The sequence below is a fragment of the Thermobia domestica genome, chromosome 13 (assembly GCF_964235325.1).
Source record: "Thermobia domestica chromosome 13, izTheDome1.hap1.1, whole genome shotgun sequence".
NCBI lineage: Eukaryota > Metazoa > Arthropoda > Insecta > Zygentoma > Lepismatidae > Thermobia > Thermobia domestica.
In genome coordinates, this window is record NC_137466.1 from 198,430,347 (window position 1) to 198,452,105 (window position 21,759).

The 21,759-nt window shown below is 36.3% G+C and overlaps 2 protein-coding genes and 1 long non-coding RNA gene across 3 annotated transcripts in view; 2 read left to right on the forward strand and 1 right to left on the reverse strand.

The window, feature by feature from the left end:
• Window positions 1–21,759, forward strand: part of LOC145668927 (venom serine carboxypeptidase-like) — a 57,788-nt gene that overhangs the window by 22,602 nt on the left and 13,427 nt on the right. Inside the window, exon 4 of the mRNA XM_081737209.1 lies at window positions 961–1,035. Within this exon, the coding sequence (XP_081593335.1) occupies window positions 961–1,035 (75 nt within the window). The remainder of the gene's footprint in view (window positions 1–960; window positions 1,036–21,759) is intronic.
• LOC145668930 (uncharacterized) lies at window positions 1,302–7,595 on the reverse strand. Its single transcript, XR_014128119.1, has 2 exons — window positions 6,135–7,595; window positions 1,302–3,313 (listed from the first exon to the last, which is right to left on the reverse strand). It is a non-coding gene; the product is annotated as an uncharacterized LOC145668930 (long non-coding RNA).
• On the forward strand, window positions 8,753–20,009 carry LOC145668926 (uncharacterized). Its single transcript, XM_081737208.1, has 2 exons — window positions 8,753–10,449; window positions 13,484–20,009. The coding sequence occupies exon 2, from the start codon at window positions 15,417–15,419 to the stop codon at window positions 19,317–19,319; it is 3,903 nt and encodes a 1,300-aa protein (XP_081593334.1). The 5' UTR covers window positions 8,753–10,449; window positions 13,484–15,416; the 3' UTR covers window positions 19,320–20,009.

Below are 21,759 nucleotides of genomic sequence, written 5' to 3' on the forward strand. Positions count from 1 at the left end.
GGGCCTCTTCAGTGACTGTGACTACATCTATGATCTCGTCTTCTTCTTCCTCTCTCACTGCCGGTCGTTTCGTGGGAGTCTTCTTTCTAGGTCTAGGCATGGCTCTAAAAAGGGCCGGTCTTCTTCTGGTTGGAATTCGAGATAGAGCTATTCAGGGTTTGGCTTCTTTAATATATGTGTATATGCCACTCTAATGCTATCCCAAAGAGATAGTATTGCGATCCCGTCAGCCGACTGTCGCCAAAGGCTGTTCAACCTATATGGTCAGCGCGAAGCTTGACGCACCATAGGGGGTCCAGCCGCCGGAAAACAATGCCTATTTCTCCAGGAAGCGATGTGTGTAATGTGTTGTGACAGCAATCTTTATTTTAGTAACAATTTTCTCTTTTGACAAAGGAATTTAATCCTTTGTTTTGTGTGGCAATTCCTCGTTAACACCGCAAGGTCTTCCCGGAATGCCTGTCTTCTTTCTTCGTACTTCTATTCATTGAAGATCTTGCTTCTTCTGTCTTCAGTGATGCGTCTTCGTCCATCCAATATATAGGGTCCTTTGGGTGGGGGTGGCGCTGGTGCTCCGATGTCGTCTTCTGCTCCGTGGGAGGGGCCAGAAGCCGTCGTCTGCATGTGACTGTAGATCCATCTGGTGGGAGATCCTCTTGCCGAACCACGTGGTGGTGTTTGTAAGCACTGACGCGTGGAATTGTTCGTTTACATCACATAGGATAATACAATACTAAATATTTTCTTTATTAGTTTAATTTGTAAAGCTTTGTGTGTAGATAAGTGGAACACACTATTTGATGGCAAAAATGAAATAATTGAGCAAGGTTAGCAATAAAACATTTAATCTTTTAAAACAAGTGTATATATTGACTTGAAAACTTATTTCCTAAAAATAAAACAAAACAAAAAGATACTGTAGTATATGAAAAATAATTAAGGTTTTTCCTCTATTTGTAGGAATGTATATCCCAGCAATAGGTTACAAAATTCACCAAGAAAATCAAAATGCGTCACTCAAAATAAATCTTCAAGGTAAGAAGTTTATACAAATCAGCAAGCCCATAGGAATACAACATATTACTATACATATAGGGAAAAGTTGGGAACAGTGAAACAAGGGATGAATTGTCTACCAGAAGTAAACATTTAAACTCAGATGGTAACAACACTGCAAATGGATACCAAGTGTGTTTTCTGTGTTTTATATGGTTTATCGTATATATATATTCTTAGAAGTTACTTAACATTCTTTTCGAAAATTGTGTATCACTTAGCAAAATTCATTAATTTAAACATAATGCCTGGTGGTTAGAGATGGGACAGAAGGAAACGCTTTCCTTTAAGGTAAGGTCTACCTCGTTTTGATTGTTAAAACGTGCTCTTTAAAAAAATCTGGTGCAGCAAGAAAAATCAGTAACTATTTTAACATAACACTACAAGAAAAACATTGAGAATTTATATGAATATACACTATGTTAAAAAGGAAATAATATTTGTGTTTCTCATAATTCTTACGTTTTGTTTCTTCTTGTAATACCCTAAATAATGCCTTAAAGACATTCAGTTCAAAAGAACTGGAAGTAATACCGGGAAGTATGAGTTCGTTTCGCAATCCCAGAGAAATCAAACAAATTGTTAAAAATAGCAATAACAATAATTTTATTTCAATAAGCGTCTGTGGCTGCCTGATTTTTGTTAGTAACTGAGAGGAATATATACATGGCCAACTAAAACAAATCTGAACAGTCGAGCCCAACCGAAATTGCTCGATAATATCTCGGATAACGTTAGTATTTAAACAGGCGAGCCCACGGCTCGGAAATATATATATATGGTACTTAATTTCTTCCAAGCAAAAGTACGCGAAGTAGAATGCTCATCAATTAAGAAAATTACTTCTATTTTCTGTTAAAATAGCGATTTACCAAGTTAATAGTCTAGATATATTCTTAGTACCCAATAATTTTTCTAGTATTTTAGAAGATTTAAATATATGTATAGACATACGTATAATTCAAGAGGTTCCATTAACTGGCTAAATGTAATTGCATCCAATACCATACTTATCGAACCCAGAACGTTACTAGTCTCAACTAAATAGTACCAAATTAGCCTCAAATTAATCCTTCAATTTAAATAAAAACTTTCTATATGCGTGTAATCACTTATTCTGGGACGAGTATTCACTAATCATTAACGGGATCGAACCTAGGACTCTTAAGATACAAACACAAGACGCATCCAGTCCCTCTTGCACTCGATATATAATCATGAATTTAATTTCTCAGTAATAAATAGAACTAGTTTTAAATAAACCCTTTTAATGGAATCAACAACCAATTTAGACAAGCTGAAAGGTTTTTTCATTGCATAATCGCTTTGAATTATAGAGCAAACATTTACAAACTAACGTTGGTGTAGACTTTCAGTTAAACTTCTCCCTTTTTTATATTCTTTATTGTGTTATATTCCCTTTTTTTTAACAGCCACAAAACCAGGAGTTTTGAGTCGTGAAATAAACGTTAATAGTATAATATTGAAACTGTATTGTTACTACAAGTTACTACTAATTACATTTCGTTTATATTTTCTTTCTTAAACCTTTTAAACAAAAATAGTATATTACGATCGTTCATTTTGACTCAAAAGCCCTGATTCCGTTGTTTCCCTAGTAATTACCTGTTTTGCACTGCCACGAAGCATTCGTTGCAGCCAAGCAGGTAAGAGGCAGCTTACGTCATCGCGCGAAGCACGCACGAGTCCTTTAAGGGGCGTGGCTAGCTACGAACACCGAGACAACTGCCTTGTAACAGCTGGTGGTTCAGAATACACACACTCATAGCCTCTGCGCCCGGAGATTAAAGAATGCTTGATTTTTTCTCCCATTCTCTTTTTTTTATAAGGAATCAATAAATTTCGCTACATATAAAGTTAACCGGCCCCTCCAAAATTTACCTACATAAAAAAGAAATTTATTGATTACGTGGAAGAATTTAAGTTTGATATATATATTTACAATTAGAAATAACAATTTAAACTCAGATGAACAATAACAAAATAACAAATTTATAATAGTTAAATATTTATATAGCTATTATTCGTTTTGAAGATCGTAATATCCTTATAAATTTAAATAATTACTGCTAAAGTAAGGAATTCATGTAACTTACAGTGACGCAGACTCTACTCTATCCAACATAAGAATTACAAAGGTGTCAGAACTCCGGAGTTTCTTTCCTTTATGTCGGAGAACGTAGCTAGTGCGAACAACCTTACAACGCTTAGGACCAGGAGAACATTTTACAGGCGCCTGCAAATATAAAAGTTTAAACACAGTATGATTGGTATAACAATATCTCCTTAGTCTAAGCTATACAATTTAGATTAACTTACATTAGTTACAACATTTCGTGGTGGAATATATTTCTTTACAAACATAACATGTCTTTTTATACGAATACTCGGATCTTCTACTAGTTCAAGCCAGACAGTGTTTCTGGTCGGGTAGCTTAATATTTTATAAGGACCTGCAAATTGGGTAGCGAATTTAGGATTAAAGTTCTTTTCTAAAGAGGCTTTCATGATCTTTTTAACAAGTACGAGTTCCCCAACCTCCAACATATTTGGAACCCTCCTACTATTATATAGGGCTTCTCGCCTCTTCCAAGCCTTATCAATATTGGCAGCGACAATTTCAGCAACTTGCTCCTTCGTAGCGTTATTATCTAAGATTCCGAGAACACAAATCCACTTTACATCTAGAGGCGTAAACAATTTCTTCCCTAAATAAATTTCACTCGGAGCTTTACCAGTCAGACTACCTTGACTCGCGTTAATGGTAAATTGTACTTGATCTAATAATTGGGCCCATTTCTTTTGACATCTATTAACGTACGATTTCAAAATAGCCTTTACCGAACGAATTCCCCTTTCCGTGATATTACTGGAAGGATTATAAGGAGAGGTTTTAATATCCTTTACGCCTATACTATAAAGAAAATGCTTGAAGTATTCGCTACAGAAATAGCTCGCCTGATCGTGCACGACCTTGTTACAGAATCCGTATGAATAGAATAATTTATTCAATTTTTCACAGATTACCTTTCAAGTTATATTCCTTAGAGGTTCTAAAAATATAAACCTACTGGCTGCATCCATAATAACTAATATATAATTATAACCATAACTAGTAGGCCATCTACCCGCTACATCCAAATACCAAACATTGTTGGGCTGAGTTATAACAGGAGCATAATATTTTCCGACCAATTTTGTATTTCTATTTCTGCATCGCTGACATACATCACACCGTTTTACATAATCCCTAATCTGCTCTATCATTCCCGGCCAGGTAAATCTGATAGCTATTTTATTAAGAGTTTTATAAAAACCTTGGTAAGAGCCCCCGACAATTTGATCGTGAAAATATTCAATAATAGTACCTTGTAAATTTTTAGGAACAACAGCTCTAAGTCCCCCATTAACCTTTCCTTTTGTTTCCTTTAATAATACTTTATCCTTTATTAGGTAACCATTAACATGTTCTCTCCTTTCTATTTTCTCTATTATTTCTCTTAACCTAGAATCCTCTCGCTGCTGTTGAGCCAATGGTTTATTTAATAAAGGTAACTGCCAAAAGTTAGCATAATTTACAAAAACCTGTTTTTCATCATATGATTGAAGTTCTACTATAGAGTCATCAACAGGCTCATAATCTAAATAGTTGTACATCCTACTGAAAAAATCAGCGACTTGGTTAGCTTTACTGCGCAAATGGATTATCTTAAACTGAAATTTACTTACGGTCTCAATTAGTGTCCCATACCTTTTTTGTCTTTTGTGATTATGTAATAACCACTTCAAGGACCTATTGTCACAATATACTGTAAAAGGAGAATGTAAAAACATTTCAAATTTATTAAGAGCCATAATTAATGCATTCATTTCCAATTCGTATATATTCTTACTCCAGTGAGCTTCAGGAATCATTTTAGAATGGAAATACACAGGACGCAATAACCCATCTTCAGTATATTGACTGAGTATACAACTATAGGCTTTCATTGAAGAATCAATATGCAGAACAAAGCTACTATTAAAATCAGGCACCCTTAATAAAATATGATTAGCGAAAGCTTCCTTTATTTTCTCCAAAATTTTGTCTTCCTCCTCCCCCCACCTGAAAGGTGTTTTTTCAGATCTTAATTTATTCAAAGGATCCACTAACTCACCATAATTAGGTATAAACCTCTTGTAATAATTACAAAGACCTAATATTTGTGACAAGGCTCTTCTATTTTTAGGCCGTGGGATATCATTAATAGCTTGCAATCGATCCTTATCGATAAACATATTGCCTCCTCCGAATTCAAATCCCAAATACTTAATATTAGTTTGGAAAAGGCTGGTCTTCCTTGGAGATACTGTGATACCCCATTGTCTTAACCTCTCTAACACTTGCTCAAGGATTTGCTTATGTTTTTCTAAGTCATCTGTATGTATTAGGAGATCATCATAATATATATCAAAATATTCTCCTACAATGCCCTTGAACACCTTTTGCATTAAGCTACTCAATATAAATCCACTATTTATGAAACCCATTGGCAAACATCTATGTCTAAGTAATCTGCGTGGAGTAGCAAAAGTGGTATAGACTTTACTATCATCCGTTAGTCGGCACTGATTAAATGCTGATTTTATATCAAGCTTAGATATAATTTTATGTTTTCCTAGATTTGCAATACAAGTATCGACCTGGGGACTCGGAAAAGCATTTATAATTACTCTAGAATTAATATCACCATAATTAATAACGAGCCGTTTAGATTTATCCTTGTTAACTACAAGGAAGCAAGGTGAAACAAAGGGAGAAGTATCAACCTCTTCAACCACACCCATTTCAATTAATTCATCCACATATTTCTCGAGTTCGGCAAGTTTATCTTTTGGCAACTGATACGACTGTTTAACACAAGGAGATTTATCCCTTATCTGAATTTGATATCTAAAATTTTTCACTTCTCCCAACCTATCAGTTATAACGTCTCCATAATTATTCATAAGATTTACAACATATTCATTTAAATTAGGAAACTGTTTATGTAATTCAGAGGAAATAATTATATTACCTTTTTCCGAATCATGCTGATTGGCATCTAAGCATGATTGACCCTTGGCTTCATGTCCCTTCAGTTGTAGCTCAGGTTGGTTCAGCTGACAGTTTGGGAACACCCCTTGTGACTCGGTTTCAAAATTCCCATGCCGCTCCTGACACCCTGTAGACCAACGCTGATTTTCGGAACGCCTTGTTGGATTTTGCTGTGGCTGGTCCGATGAACGATGCTTGGTAGGATAATCCTGTACGCCAATTGGGATGTTTGAACCAGACACCCTGTAGTTACTCGAAGACTATTTCGGTAAATCCGCCACTGGTTGCCGCTGGACCGAAATACCCTTGGAAGAACCTCTATAGGACTCGTCCTGGTTCTGCTTGGCTACCATAGTTCTGCTCCGAGCAATTTGCCTGGACTTCTTTGGAATGGCCCCCTTCGACTGCATACATGACTGCGAACCATCAGACCCAGCGCGAAGTTGGCTGTTTTCGTAACCATCCATAGGTTGACAATGCATAGGGCCTGTATCCCCTCTTCCCCCAAGTCCAAGGTGGCGTGGTGGACCGGGATCCGATAAGGAGACCCTACAAGTAGAAACATTACTCGGCAGAAAACGATTATTTGGTAATGGCGTTACTAACAAATTTGCAGTTAAATTCTCACTCGGTATGGTAAGTTTCTTCGCATTATAGTCAATGATAACAGGATGTCTTAGGAAAAACTGATTTCCCAGCAACAATTCAAAATCATCCGTTGGGACAACGTAAAAGCACTCGGAAAACCGTTTATTTTGGATCAAGAAGTATAGTTCCGCAGCTTTTGTAATGTTAACATTATTTTTTCCTAGGACATTAAATTGTAATTGAACTTCCAAAACTTTTGGTGAACACTTTTTAATCAGGTTATCAAAACAACTCTCACTTATAAAGCTCACGCTAGAAGCTTGTCTATTATTGCACGTTTTATCAACCCACATAATTTTACATACACAAAAACCATATGTGAATATTCATCACCACTTACATTACAATGGACAGTTTTATTTTTTGTTGATTGATCGCAGTAGCGTGCTACATGAAATTCAGAATTACATTTGAAACATCTACGCACATTCTTTCCTTTATTTGAAGAACTACTTGGGAAAACTTTACTTTGATTCTTTGGCAAAGCTTCTTTACCTAATGCAGAAGAAAACTGTTTCGGATTGTTTACTTGAAAACTAGGGTAATGCAAATTACTAGTAGCGCGTACTTGTTGATTTATTTTCACAAAATCCATAGTATACCTTTTATGTGAATCATAAAGATCAGCCATTTGACGTAACTGTGCCAATGTGTTAGGTATTCCATTACTTAGGTATAGGGTATGTATTTCGGGGACAACTAAATTACAAATGAGACTGACAGTAGTAGTGGCCCCCGTATATCTAGTCGAGTCAGCAAAAATTTCTCGATTCTGATTGGCTGAGAGAGGTCACGTGACGTTAGGCCCCGCCCACGCGGGAAATTCAAATTTTTTAGGTCACGTGGTATGACGTCATGAGTCACCCTGCGGGGAAATCCCTCATTCTCTTTTATGACTAGGATTTTTGAAAATTGTTCCCTTTTACGGGTAAGATGTGTGTTTTGATTGGTTGACAGCTGTCACATGATCTTAGACCCAGGGATATTTGAAAATTCGTTCCCTTTTACGGGTAAGATGAGTGTTTATGATTGGCTGATAGAGGTTACATGATCTTAGACCCGCTACACGGTGAACAGGTCACATGGTATGACGTCATGTTTTACCCTTGCGAGGAAATCCATCACTAATTCGTTTCCTTTTACGGGTAAGATAAGTGCTTTGGTACCTTGATTCTGATTGGATGATAGAGATCACGTGATTTTAGGTCCTAGGATTTTTGAAATTAGGGTGTCCTTTCTGATGTATACTTTGGTACCTCGATTCTGATTGGCCGACAGAGGTCACATGATCTTAGACCCCCCACACACCCCATGAGTGAAATATAGAGCGATATGTCGGTGATCACCCTAGACCTGTATTTTAGAATTTTGTTCCCTTTTTATGGTTATCCTTAAAGTTCCCATGAAGGGTTCAACCTCCTCCTTAAATAACCCTTTTTGGTATCATGATATTGTACTGAAGTTTACCTTAAATATTATCGTTCTCTTTGACAGATAAGATGATTACCAGCTTTTTTACCTTGATGGAGATCCTGTCCTTGAATTAGTAGCCTATGTCTCTGGAAGTAACAATGGTGAAAGAGGGGTGTCGCTTGTAGATTTCTTATAACACATTGTTGTGAGTTTAAGCGATTTATTGCTCAGTAAGCGCTTCATTAATGGAAACAGTGTTGCCAGATTTTTCTTACCTAAACTGTTCCGATTCTTTTCGAAACGGTTCCGCAGAGTGCAAGAAATTTTAAACTAAAATTTTTTCGAACTAAAAAATTTTAAACAAAAATTTTCAAACAAAAATTTTCGAACTAAAAAAATTGAAACAAAAAATTTTCGAACTAAAAATTTTGAAACAAAAATTTCAAAAAAAAATCGAACTAAAAAATTTAAACACAAATTTTTCGAAAAATATTTTAAACTAAAAACTTTCGAACTAAAATTTTCGAACCCAAAAAATTTTCGAACTAAAAAATTTCAAAAAAATTTCGAACTAAAAAAATTGAAACAAAATTTTGTCGAAGTAAAACATTTTTTAAAAACAAAAGTTTCGAACTAAAGATGTAAATCACATCTAAAAATTTTCAAATCAAACTTTTTTTTTCGAACTAAACTTTTAAAATTTTCGAACTAGAAATTTAAACCAAGTTTTAGAAAAATCCTAAGAAATGTTTCTCCAGGAATCGAACTCAGGTCTTTCAAACCAAAGACGTGTATCCTAACCGATTAGCTATGAATGAATTCGGTTTTAATCATGCATGGTGGGTTTCGAACCATGGTCCTTGAAAAGGATACACATATACTTTAAGAAAATAAATCTGACAGTGTAACACTTCTCAAATCAAACTTTTTATCGAACTAAACTTTTAAAATTTTCGAACTAGAAATTGAAACAAGTTTTAGAAAAATCCTAAGAAATGTTTCTCCAGGAATCGAACTCAGGTCTTTCAAACCAAAGATGTGTATGCTAACCGCTTAGCTATGAATGAATTCGGATTTAATCGTGCTTGGTGGGTTTCGAACCATGGTTCTTGAAAAGGATACACATATACTTTAAGAAAATAAATCTGACAGTGTAACGCTTCCGTTCGTGGATTAAAATAAAATGCTGATAGACTTCTTTGTGTGACGACATAGAAGCACATATGATTGAAAAATGCAAACGTCAGCGGATCGCATTACTTTTTGTTTTACTACGAACGTGTCAGCATGATTCATGGAAAAAAAGCAAACATTGACATTCTCGTATGGAATATGAGGAAAATGAAATGTCGTCACAGTTACGACAGGTAGTGACATGATCCTGACAGAAAGCATTTGGGATCAGAACTGTGATACTAGATGTTGTAACTATTGAGAAACTTGAATGACGTCACGATCGATTGTTACACATCGTTTTCGTTCGTGATTCATGACAAAAGCAGCGAGCGTTTTGATTGGTTCGTTGTGATGTCATTTTATAAATTTCCTCGTTTCTGATTGGCTGACGGTGACATCGTTTTCACAACGACCTAAATAAAAATCTAAATTTCATTTTTCAAATCCTACATCGCTCTCAACTATCGAGTGAAGAAGATCTCCTTTTAAAAGTGTTTTCATTTAAGCTTCATTGCACCGATTTTTTATTCATTGAATTGAGGTAAGTTCAGTGAGATTTTATTTGTCACCCAAGATTCGAAAATCATTTGTGGGCGGATCACGAATACAGTGTTTTACTTTTAGTACGAAATATTTAGACTATGAGGAATTAGTGGAATGGGAAAGTGGGAGTACGAATCAGGAACCTCCACACATTAGAAGTAAGCACGATAAACGATATGGTTTAGCGTCCCTTCAGCAAGCGCCCGTCGGGAATTGAACCATGGCCAGAAAAATGTGTGCGCTTAGTTTTGAAAAGAATGCATTACAAAATTTCAGAAACTATGCCTGAGAATAATATTACAGCGATATATCCCTATTATAGTTAATCTGTACCCATTTTACCAACACTGATCAGAGGCGCAATAATTAAGCATATAGCTTAGATGTAATTAAAAGAAAGAACGCTGTTATTGACAGGACATGTTGTCATGAGTAAGATTATTAGTTTGTTATTGATAGGACATGTTGTCATGGAAAACATAATTATTGGGAGGATACGTACATAAAACGGTATGGTTGTTATTGATCCATAATATATGTATAAAGGAAAGAATAAATCGACGTTAGTTGGTATGTATAATGATATAATTCATTGAGATAGATTAACGAATTAGGGCTAGAACTTGAATTAAAAGGAATAGTTATCGTTCTATCTGGTGCCGTAGACCCGTGAATATACTGAAAACCTTTAGTTCTGAAGGATAGTAAGAACTGAGTTTATGTGTATACATATATATAACTTTTATGAGTTTCACTACTTTGAGAAGTGGGAGGAAAATCCAAAGAATTGGTAATATGCAGGATTCCGAGATTGAAGAAGTACCCAGTATTTTAAATGAAACCATATCTGGAAATGCCGTAACTGTGTCCGAACGTTCTCATTCTAATCTTATTGATACGATTAGTCAACTACTAGATGCTAAATTTGATCAACAACAAAAGTTGAACGATGAAAAGCTAGAACAGACACTAACTGCTAAATTTGATCAACAACAAAAATTGAACGATGAAAAGCTAGAACAGATACAGAAATTGAACGATCAAAAGCTGAAATCAAACCATGAAAAGCTAGAACAGACACTAACTGCTAAATTTGATCAACAGCAAAAATTGAACGATGAAAAGCTAGAACAGATACTAGAGCAACATAAATCTCTTGCAGATAAAGTACAAGGTGTACAAGAAAATTTTGACCGCTTGCAACACAATTTGAAAGAAAATTTGCAAGTATTAGCTGATGAAGTTACCATCAAAATTACAAATGATATGACACGAGAAGTTGATACCAGGTTTCAACAATTTAGTAACAAATGGCAAGATAGACAGGATCAACTAACTCTAGAAACCGAGTCGATAAAGAAAGTCGTTGAAAACATGGAATCGACGACAGCCCAACAAAAAAGTCAGATAGCGAATATTACTGCCCAGGTCAATTCACATAGCATACTGATATCCAACATACAAGAGGAAATCAGATCGTTACAAGAAAGGGAATGTGACTACAATAATCCTATGTATAAGGAGGCTTTGGGTACTCCCAATCAACAGGAAACAATGCATCATCAACAGGAAACATTGCATCACCGCCCGAGAACTCCATTAATAGAAACTGACGGGATATCTTCTTCTAAGAGTTCTACTGATGATGGTTTAGTTGTGGAAAACCACAGTAGGCGATTCCAAAGTCCAGATCGCAAAAGAAGAAAGGAGATAAATAAGTGCGAAAGGGTTCCAGACCATTATCAACGCCAACAAAAACATAACTATAGTAAAATAAACGTTAAGGTCAGTGAAATTAAGGCCATGACTAAATTCAGCGGTAAGTGTGACGAAACCGCAAGCTCGTTCTTAGAAAAATTTGAAGCAGAGTGTGAAATTATGGGTGTAGATCAATCTAAATTTATGAAGTTGTTACCACATCTGTTACTTCCTCCTTGTTCCTTGTGGTTTAAGGCTATTCGCGACCATATAAAATCCTACGAAGAATTTAAACGGGCCTTGTTGGCTAATTACGAAAATGATTTCTTGTTAGCTAACCGTGATGCGATGGTGCGAACTCGACACTATTCACCTCGGGTCGATAAATCTCTTACGGATTTTACAATCAATGCATATAATGAACTTAAACTCGTCAATCCGTTTCAGCCCGAATCCAGAATAATCGCTTCCGTACGCATTTTATTGCCGTATAAATTACAACAGATTCTGTTGTCTGCTCAATGCGTAAACTTCAATCATCTGATAATTTTAGTCCAGAACTTCGAGAATCAATTCCCGAACCCTAGCGGAAGTAATCGTAATCCATCCAATCCAATTCCTGTCAGAAACCTGAATATAACTAATGAAAATACCGAAAATCTTCGCAGCGATGAGAGGTCACGTGACAATACTGGCATTGGAATTAGTGAAAGATCTGTTATACGTACTGGAACTGGAGCTAATGGAAGATTCAATTCTAGCGGTAGAAATGGAACGAATTATAATAATCCGAGGAACAGTTGGACGAACGGGAGAAACTTTCGTGGAAGACGCAATTACGGTAACAATGTCATGCATACCGGTGTAACTCAAAACAGATGCAATTGGAGATCTCGAGATGGCAGGAACTGTCGGAATAGGACCGAAGTAATAAATGAAACAGGAAATGGATCAAGAGAAAATAACCAAGATTGTGGTGTTCAATGTACTTTAATTGACTCGTTTATTAATCATAATTTAAACTAAAACCTGCTGTTAACTAAATTAAACTTGGATAACAATTCTTAATTTATTCTCTCAGATGTTACGAGTTGTGTTGTGAATACTTCATTTGGACTTTATATTTCTGCAACATGTTATGATGTGATTAATTTATCTTATCTTTGTATTAACTTTGAGTGTTATGTTTACCTTTATTTTACTTTACATGTTCAAAAGAGATTTGATTATGTTAACTTGAAATCTATGACATTGATTTTAAATTGAAGCCTTTAAATGTAATTATTGCCTTCTGATCTTGTTGTTGTTTTGGTAAGATGACGATCTTAATTATAAATAATGTTGTTTGTATATGGATGTTATCGTTCAATGCAAAAGAGGAACAACTAACTAGTAACTCTGCGTAAGTCATCAATTAGTTATAATTTTGAATAGATCCATAAATGATATTTGTAATGAATCGACGTTTTATGATACGTAATTAGTAATAAAAGAAAAATGTTGTTATAAATGAATTGATATATATATATGGAGAAAGAAGAGAAAAGAAAAATATTTATATTGATGTAATAATAATAATTAATACGAGGATTGATGTAATAATAATTAGTACGAGGGCTATTCAAAAAGTGAGTGTTTTGAAAATATCCAGGGTTCTTTCCTTCACCGTAATACTGTTACGGAATTCCCGTTCTGGGCGACATTTACAGCGATATATCCCTATTATAGTTAATCTGTACCCATTTTACCAACACTGATCAGAGGCGCAATAATTAAGCATATAGCTTAGATGTAATTAAAAGAAAGAACGCTGTTATTGACAGGACATGTTGTCATGAGTAAGATTATTAGTTTGTTATTGATAGGACATGTTGTCATGGAAAACATAATTATTGGGAGGATACGTACATAAAACGGTATGGTTGTTATTGATCCATAATATATGTATAAAGGAAAGAATAAATCGACGTTAGTTGGTATGTATAATGATATAATTCATTGAGATAGATTAACGAATTAGGGCTAGAACTTGAATTAAAAGGAATAGTTATCGTTCTAATATGGTTCGATTCCCTTTGAAACAATTATTTTATTTTAGCGGCCCCTTCAGCTTAACGTGATATTCGAGCAATCACCTGGGATTGAACCAAGGCCAGAGGCGTGTACGTCAACCATTTAGCTTAGTTTTGAAAAGAATGTATGATAACGCATGAGAATATTAAATTTCAGAAAAGGCTTGACAGCGATCCGATGTGGGAAAGCAAACCCCCACCGAGGATTGAACCAGAGCCTTCCACGTTAGAAGCATGTACGCTAACCACTTAGCCACGAGTGCATGAATATGTGGTTAAAAGATTTACGCTATACAGATTTTGTTTTGACAATTACGTATGTGTTACGTTAATGGTTGGTAAATCTCTTCAACTTGCAAACGCATCATTTAAAGGTCGTTGTGAGTGGGAAAAAATGCTTACGCGTACTTTGTCACATCTCAGTACTGTTGAAACATTCATTCATTTCATGCATTCTTTTTTTATCACTATAGAATGGTAGGTCAGTTACATGCTGATGTAATGCTCTCGAGTTTGACAGCAATAAAACACACATTTCAGTAACATAATTATTTTTAAAAAACTTTGATTTTTAGTACATGTGCTTTCATAATGAGATTCTGAACGTCACCGCCAGGAATCAAACTCAGGACCTTTACATGAATTGCTTAGTTAATTATTTATCATGAATGTTATGATTTCCTGGGCTAAGCGGTTAGCATACGCGTCTTTCACATGGGAGACCAGGGTTCGATTCCCGGCGGGGAGCTCATGTGGTTCGGATTCCACGTTAATCAGTAGGTCCACGTCTCATATAGCCTCGCTACTGAAAGGGACGCTAAACTAAAAAAATCAACTCAAATTCACGCTGCTCAATTCCTTTTTTCCCATTACATATTTGTTTTACCGTACCTGTTTGTTTGTTTTTATTTTTAATCATGGTCCAATCGGGTTTTACTGTTTGTAATGAAATCACTCGTCATTATAGACGATTTATGTACGTTTATGTATTATGAGGTGTGCACGTCAACCATTTAGCTTAGTTTTGAAAAGAATGTATGATAACGTGTGAGAATATTAAATTTCAGAATAGGCTTGACATGCCCCCGACGTGGAAAGCAAACCCACCGAGGCTTGAACCAGGACCTTCCACGTCCGAACCATGTACGCTAACCGCTTAGTCACAATAATAATAAAAAAAATACGCTATACAGATTTTGTTTCGACAATTACGTATGTGTATCGTTAATGCTTGATGAATCTCTTCAACTTGCAAACGCATCATTTAAAGGTCGTTGTGAGTGGGGAAAAAAAATGCTTACGCGTACTTTGTCACATCTCAGTACTGATGAAACATTCATTCATTTCATGCATTCTTTTTATCACTATAGAATGATAGGTCAGTTACATGCTGATGTAATGCTCTCGAGTTTGACAGCAATAAAACACTCATTTCAGTAACATAATTATTTAAAAAAAAAAAACTTTGATTTCTAGTACATATGCTTTCATAATGAGATTCTGAACGCCATCGCTAGGGAATCAAACTCAGGACCTTTACATGAATTGTTTAGTTAAGAATTTATCATGAACGTTATGATTTCCTGTTTATCAGGTGATTAAGATTTTTCTTTCTTCTTTCTTTTGTAGTAAATTCACGCTGCTCAATTCCTTTTTTTCCATTACACATTTGTTTTACCGTACCTGTTTGTTTGTTTTCTCCTTTTATTAACATGGCCGAATCGGGTTTTATTGTTCGCAATGAAATCACTCGCCATTATAGACGATTTAACATTGAAGGTAGAATGCTCGAAATTCAATTCAACGCACCACCCGTAGGAACCGATATCATACAGTATGTACACAACAGTTTCCAAGCAATGCTGGACCATTTGTTAGCCAATGTCGACGATGAGGCGATGGTTGGTTTATCGGTAATATCGCCACGTAACACGAATAAACCGTTTTGGGTGAGTTTTCGCCAAGCACGAAACTTGACACTGGAAACGATGTGGGCATCGTTTGAAAGAGTGTTACAAAGTAACAATGCATTTCTCCTGCACGAACCATTCACCGTGCATTTTCATCGTGTCGATATTCCACGTGGCTATGGCGGTTTGCGGCAAGGAGTACTTCAAAATGAAGAATTGTTACGTAGCAAGCGAGGGATTGTACGTGTAAAAAATCAAGATTCAAGGTGCCTGGCGTACGCCCTTGTTATTGCTATTGGCCTGAAAAAATACAAGAATGTAGATATGAAACGACATAAGCAGTATCAATATCAAACAAAATGTATTGTGGACCAAGAAGTGGATGCGTTATGTTCAAATGCAGGAGTGAATTTGGATCACGGTGCCAGTGTAAATGAAATACGACAATTCCAGGCATACCTCAAAGAATATAAAATTACTGTGTATACTAGTTTCACAGGCCATGATATCATGTACGAGGGGCCCAACGATGAAAATCGCACTCCCATAAATTTAATTTGTTTGGCTGGCCATTTTGACATCATTCAATCTTTAACTGCTTGTTTTGCAACCAAGTTCTACTGTGAGGCGTGCCATAAAAAGTATGATCATCGTAACAGACATGTAAAAAATTGTCCTGTAACATGCTCCAAATGTTTACAGAGACCTCTATGCGACAAGAATCAAACGCTGATATTATGCAACGACTGCAATCGGCAATTTTACGGCGAAGAATGTTTTAACAATCATCGTAATATTGTATATCATCAAGGGGAACCTATATGCAAAATGGTGAAGCAATGTACTAGATGTTACAGAGTATATTCTTTTGTGCATACTGGACAACGACATCATGATTGCAATGAGATCTTTTGCAATGTTTGTAAGAAGATTGTTCCAGGATCGCATCAATGTTTTATGCTTCCTGATCGCCAATGCTTGAAACCAGGTGTTCCTTCACTCATGCACGCAAAGAAAGCCTTGTTGATATTCTATGATATAGAATCTATGCAGGACACGAATATTGGCGATAATACGTATGTACACATTCCAAATTTATTGGTTGCACAACAAGTATGTTATGTATGTGTTGAAAACGCTAATATCCAGCAGTCTTGCAGTACGTGTGGTCAGCGCCAGCATATTTTCCAAGGAGAGGATCCAGTTTATAATTTTCTCCAGTACTTGCGGGAACGTCGTCCCAATATAAATAGGATTTTCTGTGTCGCGCACAACGCTAAGGGATACGATGGACATTTCATTTTAAAGACCATGGTCGAACAATGCCAATGGAGACCCGACGTCATATTAAATGGGACCAAGATACTGAGTTTAACGTTGAATAATCTGACGTTCATTGACTCGTTGAACTTCCTACCTATGGCATTAAGTAAATTGTCAAAAGCGTTCAATTTACCCGCAACCAAAGGCTACTTCCCGCATTTCTTCAACACCAAGGAGAATCAATCGTATATTGGACCACTTCCAGAAACAAAGTATTATGGTGCAGATGAAATGCCCGTCGAAGACAGAAACAAGTTCATGCAGTGGTACAACGATCATCGTAATGACACGTTTGATTTTCAGAAAGAAATTCTCAAGTATTGTATTCAAGATGTCAATGTACTGCGACAAGCATGCGTTTCGTTTATGACGTCATTTGAAACAGAAACCAAAGTGAATCCCTTCTTGGAGACGATCACGATTGCCAGTGCTTCTAATTTAGTATTCCGCCGGAATTTCCTTAAACCCAACACCATTGGAATTCTACCGGCACATGGCTATCGATGGAGAAGTACCCAATCGATCGCTGCAATGCAATGGCTGGCCTACATTGAAAAAACCGAAGAAAAACAAATCTTACATGCGGCCCGACAAAAAGAAGTGTTTATTGCGGGATTCCATGTTGATGGCTACTACCAAGATCCTGAGACGTTAGAGGAGCACGTCTACGAGCATGCCGGCTGTTTTTACCACGGGTGTAAAGTATGTTTTACTACAGGCCGTAATCAGCCCATCTACAGCAATCCAGAAGACACCATGGAATTCCGTTATGAACGAACGCAACGCAAAAATGCAAGACTGCGTGAATTGGGGTACATTGTACATGAAATGTGGGAGTGCGAATTTAATCAGTTCTTAAAACAAAATCCTGCAATGGCGACGTATCTGAAGAATCACCCGTACATGAACCGCAGACCATTAAATCCAAGAGATAGCTTTTTTGGAGGAAGGACCAATTGCGTGAAATTGTACCACCAAGTCGATGAAAAAGCGGGGGAAGTAATAAAATATTACGATATTGTCTCGCTTTATCCTTATGTAAATAAGTGTGCTAAATACCCTGTAGGCCATCCACGAATTTATCTACAGGGTGATGAAAATATACCACCAATAAATAAAGTCAATGGTCTAATCAAAATGTCGATATTACCAAATCGCCATCTTTATCATGGTCTCCTGCCTTACCGATGTAACAAGAAACTACTCTTTCCACTGTGTGCTGCGTGTGCCGAAGAAATGAACCCAGACCCTACAGCAACGTGTACGCACAACGATCAGGAGCGATGCCTCACTGGAACTTGGGTATCATATGAAATCCAGAAAGCAGTAGAATTAGGATATCAACCAGTGGAAATTTTTGAAATTTGGGATTATGACATTGAACAATATGATCCCATCACGAAAACAGGTGGCTTGTTCACGGAATATATCAATACATTTTTGAAATCAAAAATGGAAGCGTCTGGCTGGCCCAGTTCCTGTGTCAGCGAAGAAGACAAATCAAAATTCATACAAACCGTCCTGGAGCGTGAAGGTATTGCATTGGATCCGTCCAAAATTGAAAATAATCCTACACGAAGAAGTTTATCTAAGCTTTGTCTTAATGCTCTTTGGGGAAAACTTTCGCAAAGATCAAACTTTAGCCAGACCACAATTATTGATCGGCCGGAAGAATTTTATGAAAAACTCACTTCCCCCGACATTAAACTCCATCAAATTGTACCCATCAATGATACGATGTTGTATGCGTTCTGGGAGTACAATGAACATGTGCCTGTTCAAAACCGAAACACCAATGTCGTGTTAGGTGCATTTACAACATGTCAGGCACGTCTGGAACTGTACAAGTACCTGGAAATGTTGCAGGAACGTGTTTTATATTTCGACACGGATTCTGTAATATTTACGGAGAAGCCCGGGGAGCCAACCATTGAACCTTCAACGTACTTGGGATGCTTATCGGACGAGATGGAGTCTTATGGACCACGAGCATACATCAAGACATTTGTCAGTGGAGGACCAAAAAATTACAGCCTAGAAATATACAATCCGGATACCAACGTCACCAGTTACATATGCAAAATTAGAGGATTTACATTAAATTACAATGCAGGACAACAATTAAATTTCAACACGCTAAAAGAAATGATTACAAATCAATGCCGTGGACAAGTCACCATCACTATCCCCCATAAGATATGCAGGACTAAAGACCATACCATCGTCACACGCAAAGAAGAAAAAATGTACAGTATCCAGTACACAAAACGTCGATTTAAAGAAATCAATTCCTACGATACGGTTCCGTACGGGTACGTTAAAAAACAGAAGATGGAACTGGAAAAAGAAGATGAAGAAGAAAAAACTGTAAATACCCAATAAGGCCGCCATTTCTTTTTTTCCTTTTCCTTTTCTTCTTTCCCTTCCTTAACCACAAAGCAGCAACACCAAGAAGAAAATGAAGTACCCACAAGAGTTCATAAATCATCAACACAACCATCAGTGGAAGAAAATGCAGTCATCTCGTACCGAAGGAGGAACCTTGACCATAAAGCAGCAACACCTAGAAAAATGCAGTACCCAGAAAAAAGTTCGTAAACCACCATCAGTGGATGAAATGTACCCGAGGAGGGGGAAGATGAGCCTAAGCACATCCATCATTTACGAGTAAGTTTTATTTCTCTCTTATCAATATTGACTCATTTTTATTGTTTCAGAAAAAAAGAAATTCTTAAAGTAATCCGTCGTTTCTTCTTTTTCTTTACAGGATACGTCTACAACATTCGAAGATGATGACGCGTCCAACATATTCATTAATTAGATCCTGTATTTATTATGTTAATAAACATGTATAGGAAGAGCACATACTTTTCGTTAAAATACAACAAGTTGAAAAAAAATATGTTTTATTATTTCTTGAAACCCTGAACACTTGTTTTCAAATAAATGGTAATCTTGAAAATTTAAGGTGGAAAATATATTCAAGATTTGGTTTACATGATTTTGTTCGAAAAAATAATTAAAGAATTTTTTTAGTGTCCAAAATTTGATTTTTAATTTAGTTCGAAAAAATTTTTAATTTGAAAATGTTCAAATGTGGTTTACATCTTTAGTACGAAACTTATTTTTAAAAATTGGTTCGAAATTTTTTTAAAATTTTTAGTTCGAAAAATTTTGATTTGAAAATTTAGTTCGAAAGTTTTTAGTTTAAAATATTTTTTCGAAAAATTTTTAATTTTTTTTAGTTCGAATTTTTTTTGGGTTCGAAAATTTTTTGATTTGAAAATTTAGTTCGAAAGTTTTTAGTTTAATTTTTTTTAGTTCGAATTTTTTTGAAATTTTTGTTTCAAATTTTTTTAGTTCGAAAATTTTTTGTTTGAAAATTTTTGTTTAAAATTTTTTTAGTTCGAAAAATTTTTTAGTTTAAAATTTCTTGTACTCTGCGGAACCGTTTCGAAAAGAATCGGAGCAGTTTAGGTTAAAAAAAATCTGGCAACACTGTTTCCATTAATGAAGCGCTTACTGAGCAATAAATCGCTTAAACTCACAACAATGTGTTATAAGAAATCTACAAGCGACACCCCTCTTTCACCATTGTTACTTCCAGAGACATAGGCTACTAATTCAAGGACAGGATCTCCATCAAGGTAAAAAAAGCTGGTAATCATCTTATCTGTCAAAGAAAACGATAATATTTAAGGTAAACTTCAGTACAATATCATGATACCAAAAAAGGGTTATTTAAGGAGGAGGTTGAACCCTTCATGGGAACTTTACGCATAACCATTAAAAAAAAAAATCCCGGTCTAGGATGGATCGCCGTCATATCGCTCTGTATTTCCCGCATGGACTGGGGGGTGGGGTGGTGTGGGGGGTAAGATCATGTGACTTCTATCCTCCAATCAAAATTGAGGTACCAAAACATTCATCTTACCTGTAAAAGGAAACAAATGAGTGAGGGGTTTTCCCATGTAATCTGTTCACCGTGTGATGGGTCTAAAATCATGTGACCTCTGTCGACCAATCAGAATCGAGATACCAAAGTATACATCAGAAAGGACACCCTAATTTCAAAAATCCTAGGACCTAAAATCACGTGATCTCTATCATCCAATCAGAATCAAGGTACCAAAGCACTCATCTTACCCGTAAAAGGAAACGAATTAGTAATGGATTTCCCCGCAAGGGTAAAACATGACGTCATACCATGTGACCTGTTCAGCGTGTAGCGGGTCTAAGATCATGTAACCTCTATCGGCCAATCAGAATCGAGGTACCAAAGTATACATCAGAAAGGACACCCTAATTTCAAAAATCCTAGGACCTAAAATCACGTGATCTCTATCATCCAATCAGAATCAAGGTACCAAAGCACTTATCTTACCCGTAAAAGGAAACGAATTAGTGATGGATTTCCTCGCAAGGGTAAAACATGACGTCATACCATGTGACCTGTTCACCGTGTAGCGGGTCTAAGATCATGTAACCTCTATCAGCCAATCATAAACACTCATCTTACCCGTAAAAGGGAACGAATTTTCAAATATCCCTGGGTCTAAGATCATGTGACAGCTGTCAACCAATCAAAACACACATCTTACCCGTAAAAGGGAACAATTTTCAAAAATCCTAGTCATAAAAGAGAATGAGGGATTTCCCCGCAGGGTGACTCATGACGTCATACCACGTGACCTAAAAAATTTGAATTTCCCGCGTGGGCGGGGCCTAACGTCACGTGACCTCTCTCAGCCAATCAGAATCGAGAAATTTTTGCTGACTCGACTAGATATACGGGGGCCACTACTACTCTGACAAAAGAAGC